Source organism: Micropterus salmoides, unplaced genomic scaffold, assembly GCF_014851395.1.
Source record: "Micropterus salmoides isolate LMB-PRFRI ecotype aquatic unplaced genomic scaffold, ASM1485139v1 Ms_hic_scaffold_10, whole genome shotgun sequence".
Taxonomy (NCBI): domain Eukaryota; kingdom Metazoa; phylum Chordata; class Actinopteri; order Centrarchiformes; family Centrarchidae; genus Micropterus; species Micropterus salmoides.
Genome location: NW_024040041.1, coordinates 19,027,310 through 19,043,177, shown reverse-complemented (window position 1 = coordinate 19,043,177; position 15,868 = coordinate 19,027,310). Strand labels below are relative to the sequence as shown.

Genomic DNA, 15,868 nt, shown 5'->3' with positions numbered 1-15,868 from the left:
AAGTGATCAGCTCTATAAAGGAAGGTCAGTGCTTCCCCTCCAACAATACCACCCGTCCTCAGCTTATGAGCCACATGCAAACGCTCTGCTTCTCCTCTACTGTCAGAAATGACAGTGCGAGTCCCTCTGTGATTCCTTATGAAAAATGCATAAAGTTTCTTTCATGTTTTCTGACTGAATGGGTTCACTCACAGCAAACACATACAAAAATGTTTCATTCTACCACCACCACCGACCAACTCACATACTCAATCTAGCCAACGCTCTTACTATAATTGTCCTCTCTGCAATCTCTGCCTCTTCCTCCTCTCCTCTACGAACCATGCTGCAGTAATGAAGTCCTCCTAAACAACCTGTCATTCTGGACAGGTTTCCTCCTGTTCCTCCTGCCCTCTTCCCCACGACAGGGACAGGATGTACAGTATATCCCAGGGTGGAGACGCAGTGGAGGGAGAAGGAGGGGGCTGCTAACTTGCAGTGCCAGCTGGCATGGAGAGCTGCCCAGCCTAGCAGTGCTAGTTTCTCTCCGCCACCTGCTCCACTGCCCTCCTGCTCTGATACCTGGCCCTGGAGGGCCAATCTGTCATTATCTGAAGATAAAGCACATGATATGTTTGTGTTTGTTTGTTTGTGTGTGTGTGTGTGTGTGCTGATACGAGCATATCTGCCAACCCTCCTTCCCTTTCCATTGTCACCTCTCCGTTGTCCTCTGTGTTCTGCTTTCAGTAAACCTCCATGGGAAAGCGGCATTGGATTCCCAGTCCCGCTTGAGTTGCAAATGGAGTTTAAAAGGAAAGGTGTTGCTTTGAGATAAACGACAAAAGGTTTCAAATTTATGCCTACTTTACCTTTAGCATTCATGTGCTTTTTTAAACTCAGTTTATCTATTTTTTTCTCTTCTTATTTTGCGTAAAACAAATTCATTTTTTGAATATCAATTTGGCCTTCCATTCTTTATTCCCTTTTTGTGTGCTTTGTTGTATATAGAAGAGTCTAAGGGTGCGTAGCATCCAGGCTTCTTTGTACCTGGTCATTTGCATTCCAGCTAAATGTCCTTCTCTTTGCTCAGGGCCAATGGATGGTTATATTAGCAGTGTCTGAAGTGACCACTACTGTCACTTGTGCGTTGCATCCACCTCTTTTGCGACACTCGCAACCTCTGCACTGATCCCCTCTTAGCATCATGCAAAGAGGGTTTCAGGGATGGCCATTGTCCCAGAGAGTTTGGGCGTGCAATGAGAGGGCGAAAGGAAGGGAGTAGAGGTGACGCTGTTATTTGTTTGCAAAGTGCTTTTCTCATGTCACCCTTCTCTGTCCTCAACAAAGTGGCTTGGAGAGGGAGGTAATGTGACTGGGCTCTCATGGGGAAAGGTTATCTACTGTTCCCTGTCAGCTGATAGGACAGGACAGGACACTTCAAGTCCTGTAAGGCTCAGAGGCTTTCACTAATGATGCTCTTCAATTAGTCCAGGGTCATCAGAGGTGGAGAGAGGCCTCACACGCATGAACCTGTATCACATCATCAAACAGATCACACACACTCACCTGGAAAGAAACAAGAGACGTCAATCGGAACACACATGTTAAGTTTCCTGACCTTTTTCCCTGCCACAAGGTCTTTAGAGCACTGCTGTAGTCTGATGATGTTGGACCCTGTTGAAGTGGATAGCGGAGCCAGCAAGTTTATCGGAGCCACAGTTTACCGCCTGACAACACTGCACTTTCAACTGCCAAACGGTTGAAAGATGAGAGATTGTCCTAGAATGGCCAGGAGCAGCCGCACAAACATCTGCAGACACTTGAACTCATATAACCCCTCATACAAACAAACACACACAGAAATCATGCTGTGCACCATTGCAAGCTCCTGCAGTCAATTCATCTCGCTACTCTCTGGCTATCAGAACCCTGCCATCTGAAGTGTTTCCCCGAAACAAGCTGTCTGACCACAAGATGTGATCAATCTAACATATATCCACATGAACCTGTGAAAGGGATGGTAATGGATTTCTGTCTTTAAGCATGACTCACTGCTTCTCCGCTTCTGTCTGACAACGGGGGAGAGCATGGAAACGTCTGAAATCAAGCCAGGAGTGCATTTATTTTGTTCTAAGTCAAAGCCTAACATGACGCGATAGAGGAGGCTGGCCACAGCTGATCTCTTGTCACCTCCTTTAGCTCTCAACTTGCCATTTTTTCCTTCAGTTTTGAGAGTTTTATTTTTGTGTTATGAGGCACTTTTTTTACTGTTGTGTTTGCCTCTTATCCAGTTTTATATCCATGTAAATATTGGATCATTATTCTTTCATCAACTATCAAATCTTCTCCGCTCTCTCTGCCTTTTCACCGTTTCTCTCTCATAATGTGATGGTGCGCATTTTATCTAGCTTGAAACACTTCATTATCTTTAATTGGCTGTTACAGTTTTGGGGAATAGAGGCTGAATGGTCCAGTGATTTCTGTTTAGGTGGATTTGGCTTGGTTGCCATCTTATACAGTTTTATTATTACTCAGCAGGCACCATTACTTTTACAACAGCTATAGGATTTGCATTAATCGTGTCTCTAAATATATTAATAAATAATATGGTGTGACTCACATACTTCAGTAGTTTTGTGCGTTTCAGCCCAAAACGGATTACTCAGATGCTCTCAATCTGGCTTGTAGAAATCTCAGTGAACAAACAAGAAGCCACGCAAATACCTTACCCACAGTCGGAGGAAAATGAGAAATTGTTTGACATTTCTTTGATGCCTTACATACATCATATCAAGATAAATTTACCTGTGGTATTTACGCAGGTTGGGAAAACGCTGTGTATTGTGGGGAGTAAGTTTTTATTTAGAGATATTGACAGAAAGACAGAAGAAGAGAAGAGAAAGCAAGAGGGTGGGGGGAGGAAAAGTTACCCTGTTGACCCATGTGCAGAAGCAGAAGTCATGGTGGGAGGCAAGGAAGGATTTGATTAGCAAACTAATGACATCAGTCAACGCAGTGTGTGCACGTTGTGTGTGTGTGTGTGTGTGTGTGTGTGTGTGTGTGTGTTTGTGTCCCTGGATCTGCCTTTGACACACAGTCACACTCACACATTCTCAGAGGCAGTCAAAAGCTCCCCTCAGTTTTCTGCTGCCTCTCCTTGCTGCAATGCCATTCTGCATCACTGGTGCGGGGAATTAGTTCTTTGTTACTGCTGTTTACCACCCTCGTTTCCCATCTCTGAATCCCCATCCACCTGGCTATCGACCCAGCTACAGTGAGGCCGTCCATCTACACCTCCGCTTGCTGTGTGTATATGTGTTTGACAGTGTGTGTAGGTGGTTGGAGGGGGTGTTTTTTGCAAGCATCTCATAATTGCACTTGTGTTTACATCTGCTTCTTTGTGTGCATGTTTTCTTATTTTGTGTGTGCTTCTTGAGCTGCTTATCTCAGTTTTAGTCCCATACGTTTTGTGTGTATGTGTATTGTTGCAAATGAGACGGTGTACGTGTGTGTGTGTGTGTGTGTGTGTATGTGTGTGTGTGTGTGTGTTTGTGTGTGTTTGTGTCAGAGAGTGTAGCCCCAGGGTGGCTCAGCACAGGTGAGGTGGTGGCAGGTCTGTCTGAAGTACTTAGGGCAGACAATACTTAGAGCCATAGGTTGTGTCTTCACTGACGGTTGAATTATGTGGCTAAGCAAACAGTCACAGGTACTTACCTATGCTGCTGACACACACACACATACACACACACAGATACCTGTTATTGTGCTTGTAGCTTGTCATAACGAACTCTGCTGCAGAGGGGGGTATGAACAGGAGTTCAGTCACAAACCCTTTGGACTCCTTGGTTATCTGTCTGAGTGACAAAGTTGGCAACAAAAACCCACACAGGAAGTGGGCCATATGTCTGGCGATGGTGATTCAAATTTGCTCTGTGGGAGTATCCTGGAGACCCAGGGGTCTGTGTCTGTGAAAAAGAGAGAAGAAATCGTACTGAGAGTGTGAAATGCACAGGCTTGTGCATTTTAAGGCATCCTACAATGTTGTAAAGCAAGTGAAATGCCTTGCCACGTTTTGGGCAAACTAGTCATTTGAGAAGGCAGAATTTTGGGATAAAGGTTGTACAAACACACACACATGCCTTATAGGAGTAATGGAAATGATAACATGTTGATAGAAGTGGGAGGACGCAGGTGTTCAAATATTTGGCCCTGGCCTGTTGTGTCTGAAACTGTTACTCTCATGGTCACCCCGCATTCATTCAAGTTCACACAGAGATGCATGTGCCCCTTAAAGATACATAATATGAAAAAGTAATTATCTAATTACAGAGGAAACAGATTAAAATCAATATATGTGAGCTCTTCTATACAGAAATTCTTCCTCAGGCTACAGAGGAGGGGCAGAGAAATAGGTGTGACAAGGAAGGTACAAAAGAAATGACAGTGGGCAAAATGGATTTGTGGACCTTGAAGAAGTGTTAGCTGTTCATGTCGTGGTGTTAGTCTCTTTAGCACACCCCTTTCTCTCTGCCTCACGTGTCTGATTCTAGACAAGAGAAAGAATATACAAAATCCACAAATGTGCACACATCATATCCATTTATATGTTTAGAGGAAAGAGAATGACTTATGTTCATGTACTTGGCTTTTTCAACTGGGAGAGATTGATATTCACGGCTTCTCCTCTTGATTCTAGTTTCATGCCCAAACCTGCTAATATAATTTACTGAGGTTATGCATCCTGCCGGGTACTGAGCCTCTGCTGAATCCTAAAAGAACTCCACAACCACCAATACCTTCATCCACACTGGAATGAATAATCCCAATTTAGGCCTGTTTCAGTTTCATCTGAGAGTAAGAACTGATCTGCCAGTCACATCCTCCTCTCTTTCTCTTTCTGTCTCTTCAGGCCTGAAGACCTACCTGATCTCTGGCAGGAAGGTGGAGCCTCACTCTCACTGTAGCTGCTCTCAGTCAGGGTTGGCTGGGCCTGAGCATGCAGATCCTCGGTGCCCGACTTCCAGGGTGCACACACCTGATGGGGCCCCTTCAGCTTGCACCTTGCCTCCGGACAGTGTCAAGGTTAGCGCACGCTATCTCTGGGGAAATTATATGAAACATCAGCCATACTGGGGAGGAAGCAAGAATTTTAACTGCATATCTATATTGCCTGAGGAAGAACACGTTCTGCTACAGCCTCTTTGATGTTCATCTGCTTGCTCTCTGTGTAGTTTTGTTTATGTGGGTGTATTAGAAGCTTTAACACATATGTTTCATTTTTTTACATGCAAGGAATGTCTCAAGTGGAGGAAGTGAAAAACAAAAGTAGAGTTTTTCAACCCTGTCATTACCAGGCATCTGAATTTTTCCATTTGTTCTGTTTTTGAATGGTTTTTACCTTGGGTACATTGCAAGGTTAGAACATCATTGTTGATTTCCCTCTTCACTTTGCGTGTACCTTCGTTCCTGTGCTCACATACATGGATTTGTGTAGCACCTCAGGCCTCATTAAATCCTTATCACAAAGAATCTGACACCAAAACAAGAATATCTTAATAACTGGACAGTGAGAAAAGGTGTTCTCCCCAGTAGGCAGTCTACTGACCCATCATCATGTTCATCTCATCAACCCAGATCATGTCCATCCAGTGTGGCCTCTTTAGTTTATTTGTATTTTGTGCCACTGGGTCACCGACTCACCAAAACTGTGCAACACATTATTCCCTTATACATGCTTTAAATTCACCCCAATTAATCCTCCTTCTTCTTCCCCATGGTCCCTGCACAGACGTTTTAGCTCTCTGCCAGGCTAGATGGTGATGGTGGTGGGGAGCTTGGGGACATAAACAGTCAGAGGACGATGACTTGAGGGAAGAGAATCAGTGGGGGTCCTTTGTATGGTAATGAGTTAACTAAAGCAGAGAGACGGGAAGCCCCTTTCGAGTCTTTCTGCCTAAGACTTATGATTCCTACACTTCTGCGAGGTACAAGTACAGCTACGGTCACGCTGAAGAATCACACTCAGGGATCGTTAAAAAAAGGTTAATGACATTTGAATGTGCGAAAGGATTCATAGGGCAGGCGTGGTCATAAATGCTTGCTCGTTTAATGTAGCATGTAGGTGTAACACTATGTGCTTTCACTGTGTGTTTCTAATTATATATGGTGTGTGTGTGTGTGTGTGTGTGTGTGTGTGTGTGTGTGTGTGTGTGTGTGTGTGTTTTGGCTTCTCAATACAGTGTACCTTGCCCATGTCAGTGTTGTTCATAACACAGCTTAACTATCACACAGATCTTTTTCTCATACTCACACTTTCCATTCTCTTTCAAGAGGATGAGTGGGATGAAAATAAAGACCTTGAGCTTGTGTAGACCTCCTCTTGTTTACTCTCCATATCCTTTTCCGTTTCTCTTGTTACCATTGTACTCACTGAAATAAATAATAGTAAGATAATAACAAAAATTATGATAACTGCATCCCGAGTTTAGGTCACGAGCTTTGTGTTCTTGCTACCCTAATGCTGTTGGGATCACAGCTGATGTATGTGTTTTGTCATTTTATTATCCCCAAGACTCTTGCTCTAGACCTCTGCCATCTTTTCATGTTTTTATCTGCTCATATCCTTTCCTTGATCTGTATCTCGCAATTTATTAAGTCTCTTTTATCTTTCCTGCCCCCATATCTTGCATCGTCCTCCATACTCCATCCCCTCAGTCTCCCTGTCTATCCTGCAGTGTGGTCCTGGTACCAGGGGAGGATCAGGTTCTGGAGGAAGGACCAGTGCACAATGGCTGTCATGACGATCAAAAGACCAACAGCAGCAGCAAGGTTAGCGTGTTGTTGTTACTGGAAACAGATGAGACTTTAAATAGTTAATCTAAAATGATACATGTTTTGAGTTTTCAGTTTAACCAAGAGCTTGGCACTATTAATGTGTTGTCCAGTATAGGATATTTATGTAGTTTTTTTTTCATCACGTATCAGGGCATGGTTACATTCACTCAGGGCCAGCGGCAAAAAGAAGGACTCAAAAGTAGTTCAAAGAAGTAGAACTCCATGAACCCCAGATAGTTCATGGAGTTCTACTCCATGAACTATCTGGGGAATGTGCCAAAGACACATGCATTTAAATTGCTGTGACTGTAGCATACTCTTCAGCTTTATATTTATTCATTATTGCTGACCTATTTCCAAAGCAAAGACACAGCTTTGTTTTAGAACTTCAGGTCTTCTCTCTCCCCTCTCTTTGCCTTAGGAATCTTCAAATCTAAAGTGTTCCCCAGTGGTTTCTGCAGGCCGCGGCCCCAAGGCTCTGAACGGCCTCCTCAGTCCTCAGCTGGAAGCCTTGAACAACAGCCAGACGTCACTGTGTGAGATGCTGCAGGAGAAGGAGAAGAAGACGTGGAGCGGAGGAGCCATGGGCATGGACCACTCAGCGCTCATCCCACTACGCTCCAAGAACTTCAGGGAGAGGAGCGATGCTCACTTTGTGGATGTTATCAAAGAGGACAGGTTAGAATGACCTAAGAATAAATACATTAAACAAATCTGTAATATTTAAACTGTCAATCTCAGTTGTTAATGTGAATTTTTCAGCCAATGGTAAAAAAGCTGATGTAAAATGAACATTCTACTGACTTTTATTCTGTGACAGCCTTATGAAGGACTATTTCTACAGACCACCCATAAACAAGCTGAGCCTTACCTTCCTGGAGAAGAGCCTGGAGTCTGCTTACCGGATAAGCTATCAGGAGGAGGTGTGTGTGTGTTAGAGCTTTTATTTTATTGTATTTTGTGTTTAATGGATGTTCATGCATATACCGATGTCTGTTTATTTTTCACTTTTTCCATGAATGCTATGAGCTTAACGTAGTTGTCTTTGGTGTGACTGTGATCTGACATTTGTTCAGAGTTTTACAACAGTGCATTTTCATGGCTCCAGTCATCCAGTCTCTGCTGTCTCTATCTGCGAGCGTGAAATCTACGTGTGTGTGTGTGTGTGTGTGTGTGTGTGTGTGTGTGTGTGTGTGTGTGTGTGTGTGTGTGTCATTTCTGTCTCCCTGTTTAAGTTTTTCTGTGTGTCTGTGTTTTCTCTGGGAAGCCTCTTATTCCTGTGTTATGACCAGACTGCTCAGGACTGCGGCAAAGAGAAATCACTGCAGGACCTAGAAAGTACTTTTGTATTAGGTTGTGAGGTCCTCTGCTGGTGTAACCTCAGATGTGCATCTCTGATGGCTGCAACTCTTGCTATATCTCTAAGTCTAGTGTCTGAGTCATTGACATGGTAATTAGGATAGATTTCAGTGGAGTCTTATATCAATAATTAAATCATTGTTGATTGCTGGAGAATTCATTTTCAACTCATCCTAAATGGTTGTTGATTGTGCAGTTATGCAGCTGCTCCTTGGTTAGCTTGAAAAACCTTCTTAATTACTACTTACTTGTATGTTTATTAATATACCTCTGTCTGTCTCTCTTTCCCTCCCAGGTGGAAACCCAAGCAGCAGTTCAGACTTTTGCCAGTCCAACATTCAGTTCTTTTCTGGACATGCTGCTCTGCTGTTTAGTGTTTCTGGCTCTCTCACTGGCCTGTTTCCTTCGACCGCTTGTCACCCAGCAGAATCTGTCCACACCAGCAGTCATTCTGACAGCTGTGGCCACCTTGTTGGAGGCTGTTGCTCTGCTGTTTGCTATACGGTGAGATGTTGAATATATACAGTAGTAGCCTACAGGTCTGAATGTTAGGTTTGAGTTTTGCAGTGACCCAAGAATGGACTCAAACGTGCAGGTGGGAGCTGGAGAAACGGTCATTTAATAACAAAATAATGCTGAGGGATTTGGGAAGTGTGGCACAGGAGTGGAGAGTGTGGCAGAGAAATGGTGGTTTGAGTTGGTGCAGAGTGGTGTGGCTCAAAGTGTGGGAGACACTGGCAAAGACACATTAGCAAAAGACACAAGAAACACTAGAAGCTAAGTTGGCTGACAGTATGTTACACAGCACAGTAAAGACAGAAATAATCTTGCACTAACTGACTGGAGACCAGGAATATTTCAGGAGGCTTAATGAGATTGCCAGGGGGTGTGAAGATGAACCATCTGCCCAGAGATGATGACCACGCCCATACACATACATACACACATGCCACAAGGGAAAAACAAAACACATAGAACAAACACCAAAATATAACAGGAGTCACAGATGAACTTAAACTAATGGCCCAGATCTACCCTCCGAGACGATGTCAGAGGACCCTCCACATGATTAGAATTTATCGTTACATCTGGGCACCAAATCTTTTTTTTCTCTGTTTTAAATTTTTTCCTGTTTTATTTTAGAGTAACTTCATTTAAAGGCAAAACACAGCATAAAACTGTCAGTTTACTTCACATTTGACATTTAGCAAGCTGCTCCTAACTGTGCAACTTTAACAGTTCAGCTGTGACAAACTGCACTGTGATTTACAAATGTCCTTCTTAATATAAGAAGAATAAAGAATAGACGCTTAGAAACTGTCTGGACGAAAAATAGTTTTAAGAGAAATGGACAATTAATTATTTTTTTGTGGAGCTGAATGAGACTTGTGTAATCTGTAAGGAGAAAGATTTTTCCAGGAAAACAATCGAACGGAGCACATCTTACTAGTATGCGAGGTACAGGGGAGAGGAGAGGGAAAGAGAGTTGCTCAGTTTTGGAACGGTATATAGTTAAAAAAATATATTGTTATTGTTGTCTTATTGTTTGTCCTACCTCCAAGTGATCCCCTCAGTGAGAACAACCTGACCAGGTCTCGGAGCGACAATAAATAAATTGACTTTGAGTGACAAATATATTTGTCACTCAAAGTTGGTACCCTGATATTAAATTTAAACTGACCCTACGTTGGTGTTCATGTACTGAGAAGCTTTGTGAATACACTCCAAGGCTGGAATCAATTTATTATTCAGGTTGGGATTAGGGACACTCAAGTATCAGATAAACACTTAATTGACATTATTTTTAATACATCATAATGATCTGTATATAAATCACAGCTTCCTGTTTTTCCTTCCCAGTATGGCTTTCTACCTGGACAGTGTGCTGAATTGCACTCAGGTGCTGATGAGAGCGGTTTCAGGCTGGATAGCACGTCACTTTATAGGAGCATTCCTGGTGTCCTTGCCCACTGTGGCCGTCTTCTCCCACATACCCTGTGACATGCATCTCTCCGTCCAGGTTGACTTTAAATGTGATATTTCTTCTATGTTTAGAAATGGATCACGAGTGTTGAAATTTATTCCCTCTCATTAAAATTCTGTACTGTAAGAGGTGAGTTTTGCTTCTGACCAGTAGAGCACCTCATCTATTGTGCTACCATGCTTTCCATCTCTGACTGAATTATGTTCAGCATATGTCTTTAGTTGTATAGTATGTTAATATAGTTTACAGTCAGTGTAATTTATGTGATAATCTCATGGGCTCTTTTGACTAACGACTCCATGTGCCCCATATTTTCCCCAGTTCACCATGTTCATCTGCTGTGCAGTCATCATAGCTATAATTCAGTACTGCAACTTCTGCCAACTCAGCTACTGGATGCGCTCAACTCTAGCAACTTTGGTGGGACTAGCACTGCTTGCCTTGCTCTTCAGCTCCCCCTGCAGGTATGGAATACTGAAGAGAAGATTGTCCAAAGATTTAAATGAAATGCATGTTCAGTAATAGTGTAGAGACAATGTGGTGACACTGGGTTACTCCTTAGAATTTTAAGAAAATATTACGTCAGTGTTTGAAAGTGTGGGATTTCTAGATGAACTTGCATTAATTTGTGCTATTTGTGTTCATCTCTTCCAGTGCCGCTAACAGTCTGTTTTCTTGGTAAGTGGGATGATTACTGTCAGTAATTATTCCTTAATAAATTGTATCACTTTACTTCTTTTTGTTAGACAGTTGCTAGTAACCACTCTTGTATGTTGCCTGCATGATGCACAGTTGACAATTTTGTTATGTGCAAGCAACTTGCCAAATGCTTCCATAGTTGTGGTGTTTATTTACCGCAATAGAAGCTGCAAATATATTTTCAGACTCATAATATTTAGTCTAACCTTCTGTTTAACTATTTTCCTGCATTTCATTATCTCTCTCTAAACCAGGTCGGGAGGCCAGAACAATAACAGCAACAGCTCTACCGTCATGTCTGACAGCCCAGCAGACCCAGATCCACAGCCCAACCCACAGGACCTACTGGGCCCTGAGGCCTGCGTGGCCTTTTTCCTGCTTCTTCTCCTGGTCTGGTTCCTTAACCGTGAATTTGAGGTCAGTCACCGCCTGCATTACCATGGTAACGTGGAGGCTGATCAACACCGGATCAAGATCCAGAACATGAGGGACCAGGCCGACTGGCTGCTCCGCAATATCATCCCCATCCATGTGGCCGAGCAGCTGAAGGTCACCCAGAGCTACTCCAAAAACCACGACAATGTGGGTGTCATTTTTGCCAGTATTGTTAACTTCAGCGAGTTTTATGAGGAAAGCTACGAGGGAGGCAAGGAGTGCTATCGTGTCCTCAACGAGCTAATTGGAGACTTTGATGAACTGTTACGGAAGCCTGCCTTCTCAAATATTGAAAAGATCAAGACTATCGGTGCCACGTACATGGCAGCAGCAGGACTCAATGCGCAGCAGTGTGCAGATGCGGCACATCCTCATGCCCACCTCCGCGCTCTTTTTGATTTTTCCCTGGAAATGATGCATGTGGTTGACGACTTCAACAAGAACATGCTGGGCTTCGGCTTCAAGCTACGCATCGGATTCAATCATGGGCCCCTAACAGCGGGGGTGATTGGCACCACTAAGCTTCTGTACGATATCTGGGGCGACACAGTCAACATTGCCAGTCGCATGGATACTACAGGTGTGGAGTGTCGTGTCCAAGTCAGCGAGGAGAGCTATTGTGTGCTCAGTGGCATGGATTACGAGTTTGATTACCGTGGCACAGTTAACGTCAAAGGGAAAGGTCAGATGAAGACTTTCCTGTACCCTAAGAGCAGTGACAGTGGCCCTGTGCCTCAGTACCAACTCTCAGTCTCACCAGAGATCCGGGCACAGGTGGATGGTAGCATCGGGCGCTCCCCCACTGATGAAATTGCAAGCATGGTGCCCACAACTAGCATAAATTCAAGCAGTACCAATACTGCAGTGCCCAGTGCCAGCTCTTGTTCCTCTACTACCATAGGGCTAAGCCATGAGAAAGAGGTGGACAGCCGTGAAAGACGTTCCTCTACAGAGACTTCTCATAGCAGGCGACCTCTGTCTCACAGTGGCATGACATCTACACATGTTACCAACCGAGATGGCCATCCTCCATCTGCAAATAACAAACAGCTCATCATTTCATCCTCGGCACAGCAAAATACTCCCCAAAATTCCACAACAATGTCCCAGAAAGACATCAAGAAGGACAAACGCGAGGATGATTATGACGGCAGTGTTGGAGAGTTAACCAGGCTTTAAGAATTTGCTACAATGGCGCTTTTATCATAAATCCTCTACCCTTTAAGCTGTCGTTCCTGCCAGCTGGAATTTGTAAGAATGGTTGCACATTTGGTCCTACCAAGAGAGGAAGACCCACAGGCATCTTTCCTGCCTCAGCCTGGCAGCAGGTTGTTTTTAGTGTAAATCTGATTGGCTGATATTGTCAGTGGAGGGTGCTGGCTTGACCAAAAAGTGAGCATCCACAGGCAGGAACACACAGAGAAAACAGGGAAGATGTGATGGCTGACTCTGAACCTTCTCTTGCCTGCTACACATCCCGTCGTCTCCCATTAACTTACTTGATTATCTGTACACCTTTAATCTTAATTATTTCTTTCAAATGTCTTTTAAGTGCCTTTAGAATAGAATAATGTGTAGACTAAGCCTTTTTGAGTAAGAGAGGAAAAACATAAAGGGAAAACTGTAAATAAGCACATTTTTTGGAAAAGAGGCTTTGCTTTTGTTACAATTTTACTTTGTAAATTATGTTTTGCTATGATATTTTGCCTTTTATCAAGGAAACTGCAGCAAGCTGACCTTAAATATGGAAAGTGCTACAACGTGAGGAGAGTCACAATATGTGTCAAGTGAACATAAATAAGATGTTACACCACGATACGTATTTGTAAGATTCTGCACTAGAATGCTGCATAGCCTGTTTCCATGAACAGAAAACCAGAAAACTTTTCATGAAAGACACAACAGAAGCTAATCAATACAGGCTAAGGGCAGACGAGGCCGTTCTGCGTTTTGTGTGAGTGTATTTGCATGTGTACGGTGTGTGAGCGTGTGTTTGTATGTGTAGTTAAAAGGTCGTGGGGGGTTTAATGAGAAGAGGTGCCTATGAGTTACTCAACTGACTTGGTGAAACAGCAGGATGACAGTTTGGGAACGCAGTTGAGAAAAAATATCTTGGTTGCTGATGTGGCAGTTTTTTCTCTGGCCTCGGTTAAGATCTTTGTATTGCCTCAGTACTGAGGCATGACAGCCTCAGCTACTCTTAATCAGCATGCTTGCAACAACAGCACCGTAGATGAGCTGTTACCAGTGTTTGTGCCCTCCCCCATGACCCAGGCTCTTATGGGAACTCAAGCTGTGATTAGTGTTGATGAGTATTTCAATTGATCCTACAAGGCACTGCGCTACCTGTAGAGTGACTGTAGCTGTAGATCAATTTAGAGAAAACAACTGCCTAGGTTTGCTATGGATTACACTGTGTGTTAGTTACTAGTGCTTTTAAGACATGGATAATCAAAGTGGAATGTCACAAATCACAACTAAATGTGTTTTATTGTAAACTTGAACTGTTCATGTGAAGCCTTTCTAATTTCTTTAATTTAAAGACATTGCTGGATGGCCGCATTAGCTGCTTCATACTTTCAATGGCATGAAACTTAATATAATAGCATTGTAAATGCAAAGGCAGTGCACCAAATGTATTTCATATTATTCCTGAGGTGTTTTTGCTCTTTCTTGTCAACATTGCTCTGGCTGTTACATTTTCTTCCTGTCACTGTTTCTTAGGAAAAGGGATTGTGTGCTCAGAGGCAAAAAAAAGTTTTACCATGAAATCCACTTCTTCGGATCTTCTTTTGGACATTTAAATATCCTGAACTGCACATTAACCTCATATTTTAAATTGCCATTTCATAATCAGTAATTTTAAGTAATAAAGGTAACACGAAGAACCACTTTGCCTTCTTTTATCATCAAATAGTTTATTACAACTGCCGCATTCAGTATTACCCTAATAGTTAAATAATGTGTTTGCTTTGAAATGTGTGAAACTAGGGTAGCTTGTGCCTTTTAACTTTGAACTTTGAACTTGATTTTCTTTATATTATTTTCCACTGTCTCCTCTAAGTTTCTTTCATTTCTTAAGACACTGAATATTTGTCAAAAGCTTATGGTATATGCATAAGCAGGAGAATGTTTACTTTGGCGCTTAAATTACTTTTGCGTAAGTTTTCTAAAGTCATGAAATTTGAGCAGTGCCTTTTCTTGCTAAACACAATTAAATGTAAACACACCAAACATATTCAACATTAATTGGCCTTGTTGCAGTTTTTGAATTCCTTTTTGTTTGGCCTTTGTGTACTGTATGTATTGATCAGATGGAGTTTGGTTGTTTGAAATGCAGTAATAAAAGTTTAACATCGCTTGTTTGAAAGCTAAAATTACCTTATTTATGCTTATGAGCACACAACCCTTTGTTTATACTTCAATAAAGGGACACTTAGAATCATTTTGTTGTTAATATCCAAGATTAAGTGCTTGACGTGTTAAGTGAGGTCATGATCCTTGAGTGTCAGCGTATAAGCTACATTTCTTCTTTCTTCTTTTTTTCTTGGTAATTTTGATAAACTTTTTTGAATTATGCATTTTTATAAACTTTTTTTCTGGATTAGGATTTTATCTGGTCAAATGAGATAGAGGTGTAATTACTTGCCACTTGTTTTGTTTTTTTTAATTCCCCCTCCACCCCTTTATGTTTCACTGCAAACATGAGCTTGTTGATTTGCTTTGATCGAGGTGTAAGCGACATTCTGAACAAGCAGAATGGCATACTGAGAAAATGTTGATGCCAAAGAGTGTCATTGCCATTTTTGTATGTTATGTCGTGTCCCCTCCTTAATTTGTAAGATGTGTTGTACACGTTCAAGAAAGCTAATTTATATATTCACTGTTATAATACATTTGCACAAGGCACTCATTTCTTTGTACAGTATGCCTTTATATTGTATAGTATCGGAGCATTTTATATTATTTCTATAAGCGCATCACTAGTGTATTAAATAGTCTAAAGAACTGGGTAATTTTAACAATGTTGGAATAATACTTATGTGTTGATGTACACACCTGCATGTGTGTAAAAAAACTGTTTGAGTAAATCTGCGTGGTTGTGTTTGTTTGGGAAGGGATGCTCTAATCTTAGCAGGATCATGACCTGGACATTTTAGTCTAATTATCATCTAAAAAAGTATGACATGCTAGGATATTAAGGCTTCCAGCTTCAATCAGCTTTCCTTTTCCTTTTCTTTTTTTAATTCAAACTGGTGAGACACTACTAGATGTCTGCAGGTAGGCAATATTTCAGTTGCCTGCTACAGCGAAGTTTTAATGAATTGACTGATTTCTTTGAAAATGTTTTTGTATATAGCACGCTAATAGGTATGCAAGTGAAGGTTAAAATTTAATAAAGTCAGTTGCTGAGAATTGTTGTCCGATTGAATTTATAACTCGTACACTACATCTGATTCTGTATTTACCAGTGGTGGGTTGTAAACGTTCTCAAGTATTCTTCAAAAGTAGCCAAAAACTTTGAGGTATTTGTACTTTAATTGGGCATTCTGCTTTATGCTGTTTATGATGTATTTT

General features: G+C 42.1%; 1 protein-coding gene across 1 annotated transcript in view; it reads left to right on the top strand.

The window, feature by feature from the left end:
* The window catches only part of LOC119889816 (adenylate cyclase type 9-like), a 32,724-nt gene extending 17,018 nt beyond the window's left edge, over nucleotides 1-15,706 (top strand). The window contains exons 2-10 of the mRNA XM_038700667.1: nucleotides 4,889-5,061; nucleotides 6,694-6,807; nucleotides 7,235-7,491; nucleotides 7,634-7,736; nucleotides 8,468-8,676; nucleotides 10,033-10,192; nucleotides 10,478-10,620; nucleotides 10,811-10,834; nucleotides 11,110-15,706. Coding sequence (XP_038556595.1) covers nucleotides 4,889-5,061; nucleotides 6,694-6,807; nucleotides 7,235-7,491; nucleotides 7,634-7,736; nucleotides 8,468-8,676; nucleotides 10,033-10,192; nucleotides 10,478-10,620; nucleotides 10,811-10,834; nucleotides 11,110-12,469 — 2,543 coding nt within the window. The 3' untranslated portion in view covers nucleotides 12,470-15,706. The remainder of the gene's footprint in view (nucleotides 1-4,888; nucleotides 5,062-6,693; nucleotides 6,808-7,234; nucleotides 7,492-7,633; nucleotides 7,737-8,467; nucleotides 8,677-10,032; nucleotides 10,193-10,477; nucleotides 10,621-10,810; nucleotides 10,835-11,109) is intronic.
* The last annotated feature ends 162 nt before the right edge of the window (nucleotides 15,707-15,868 follow it).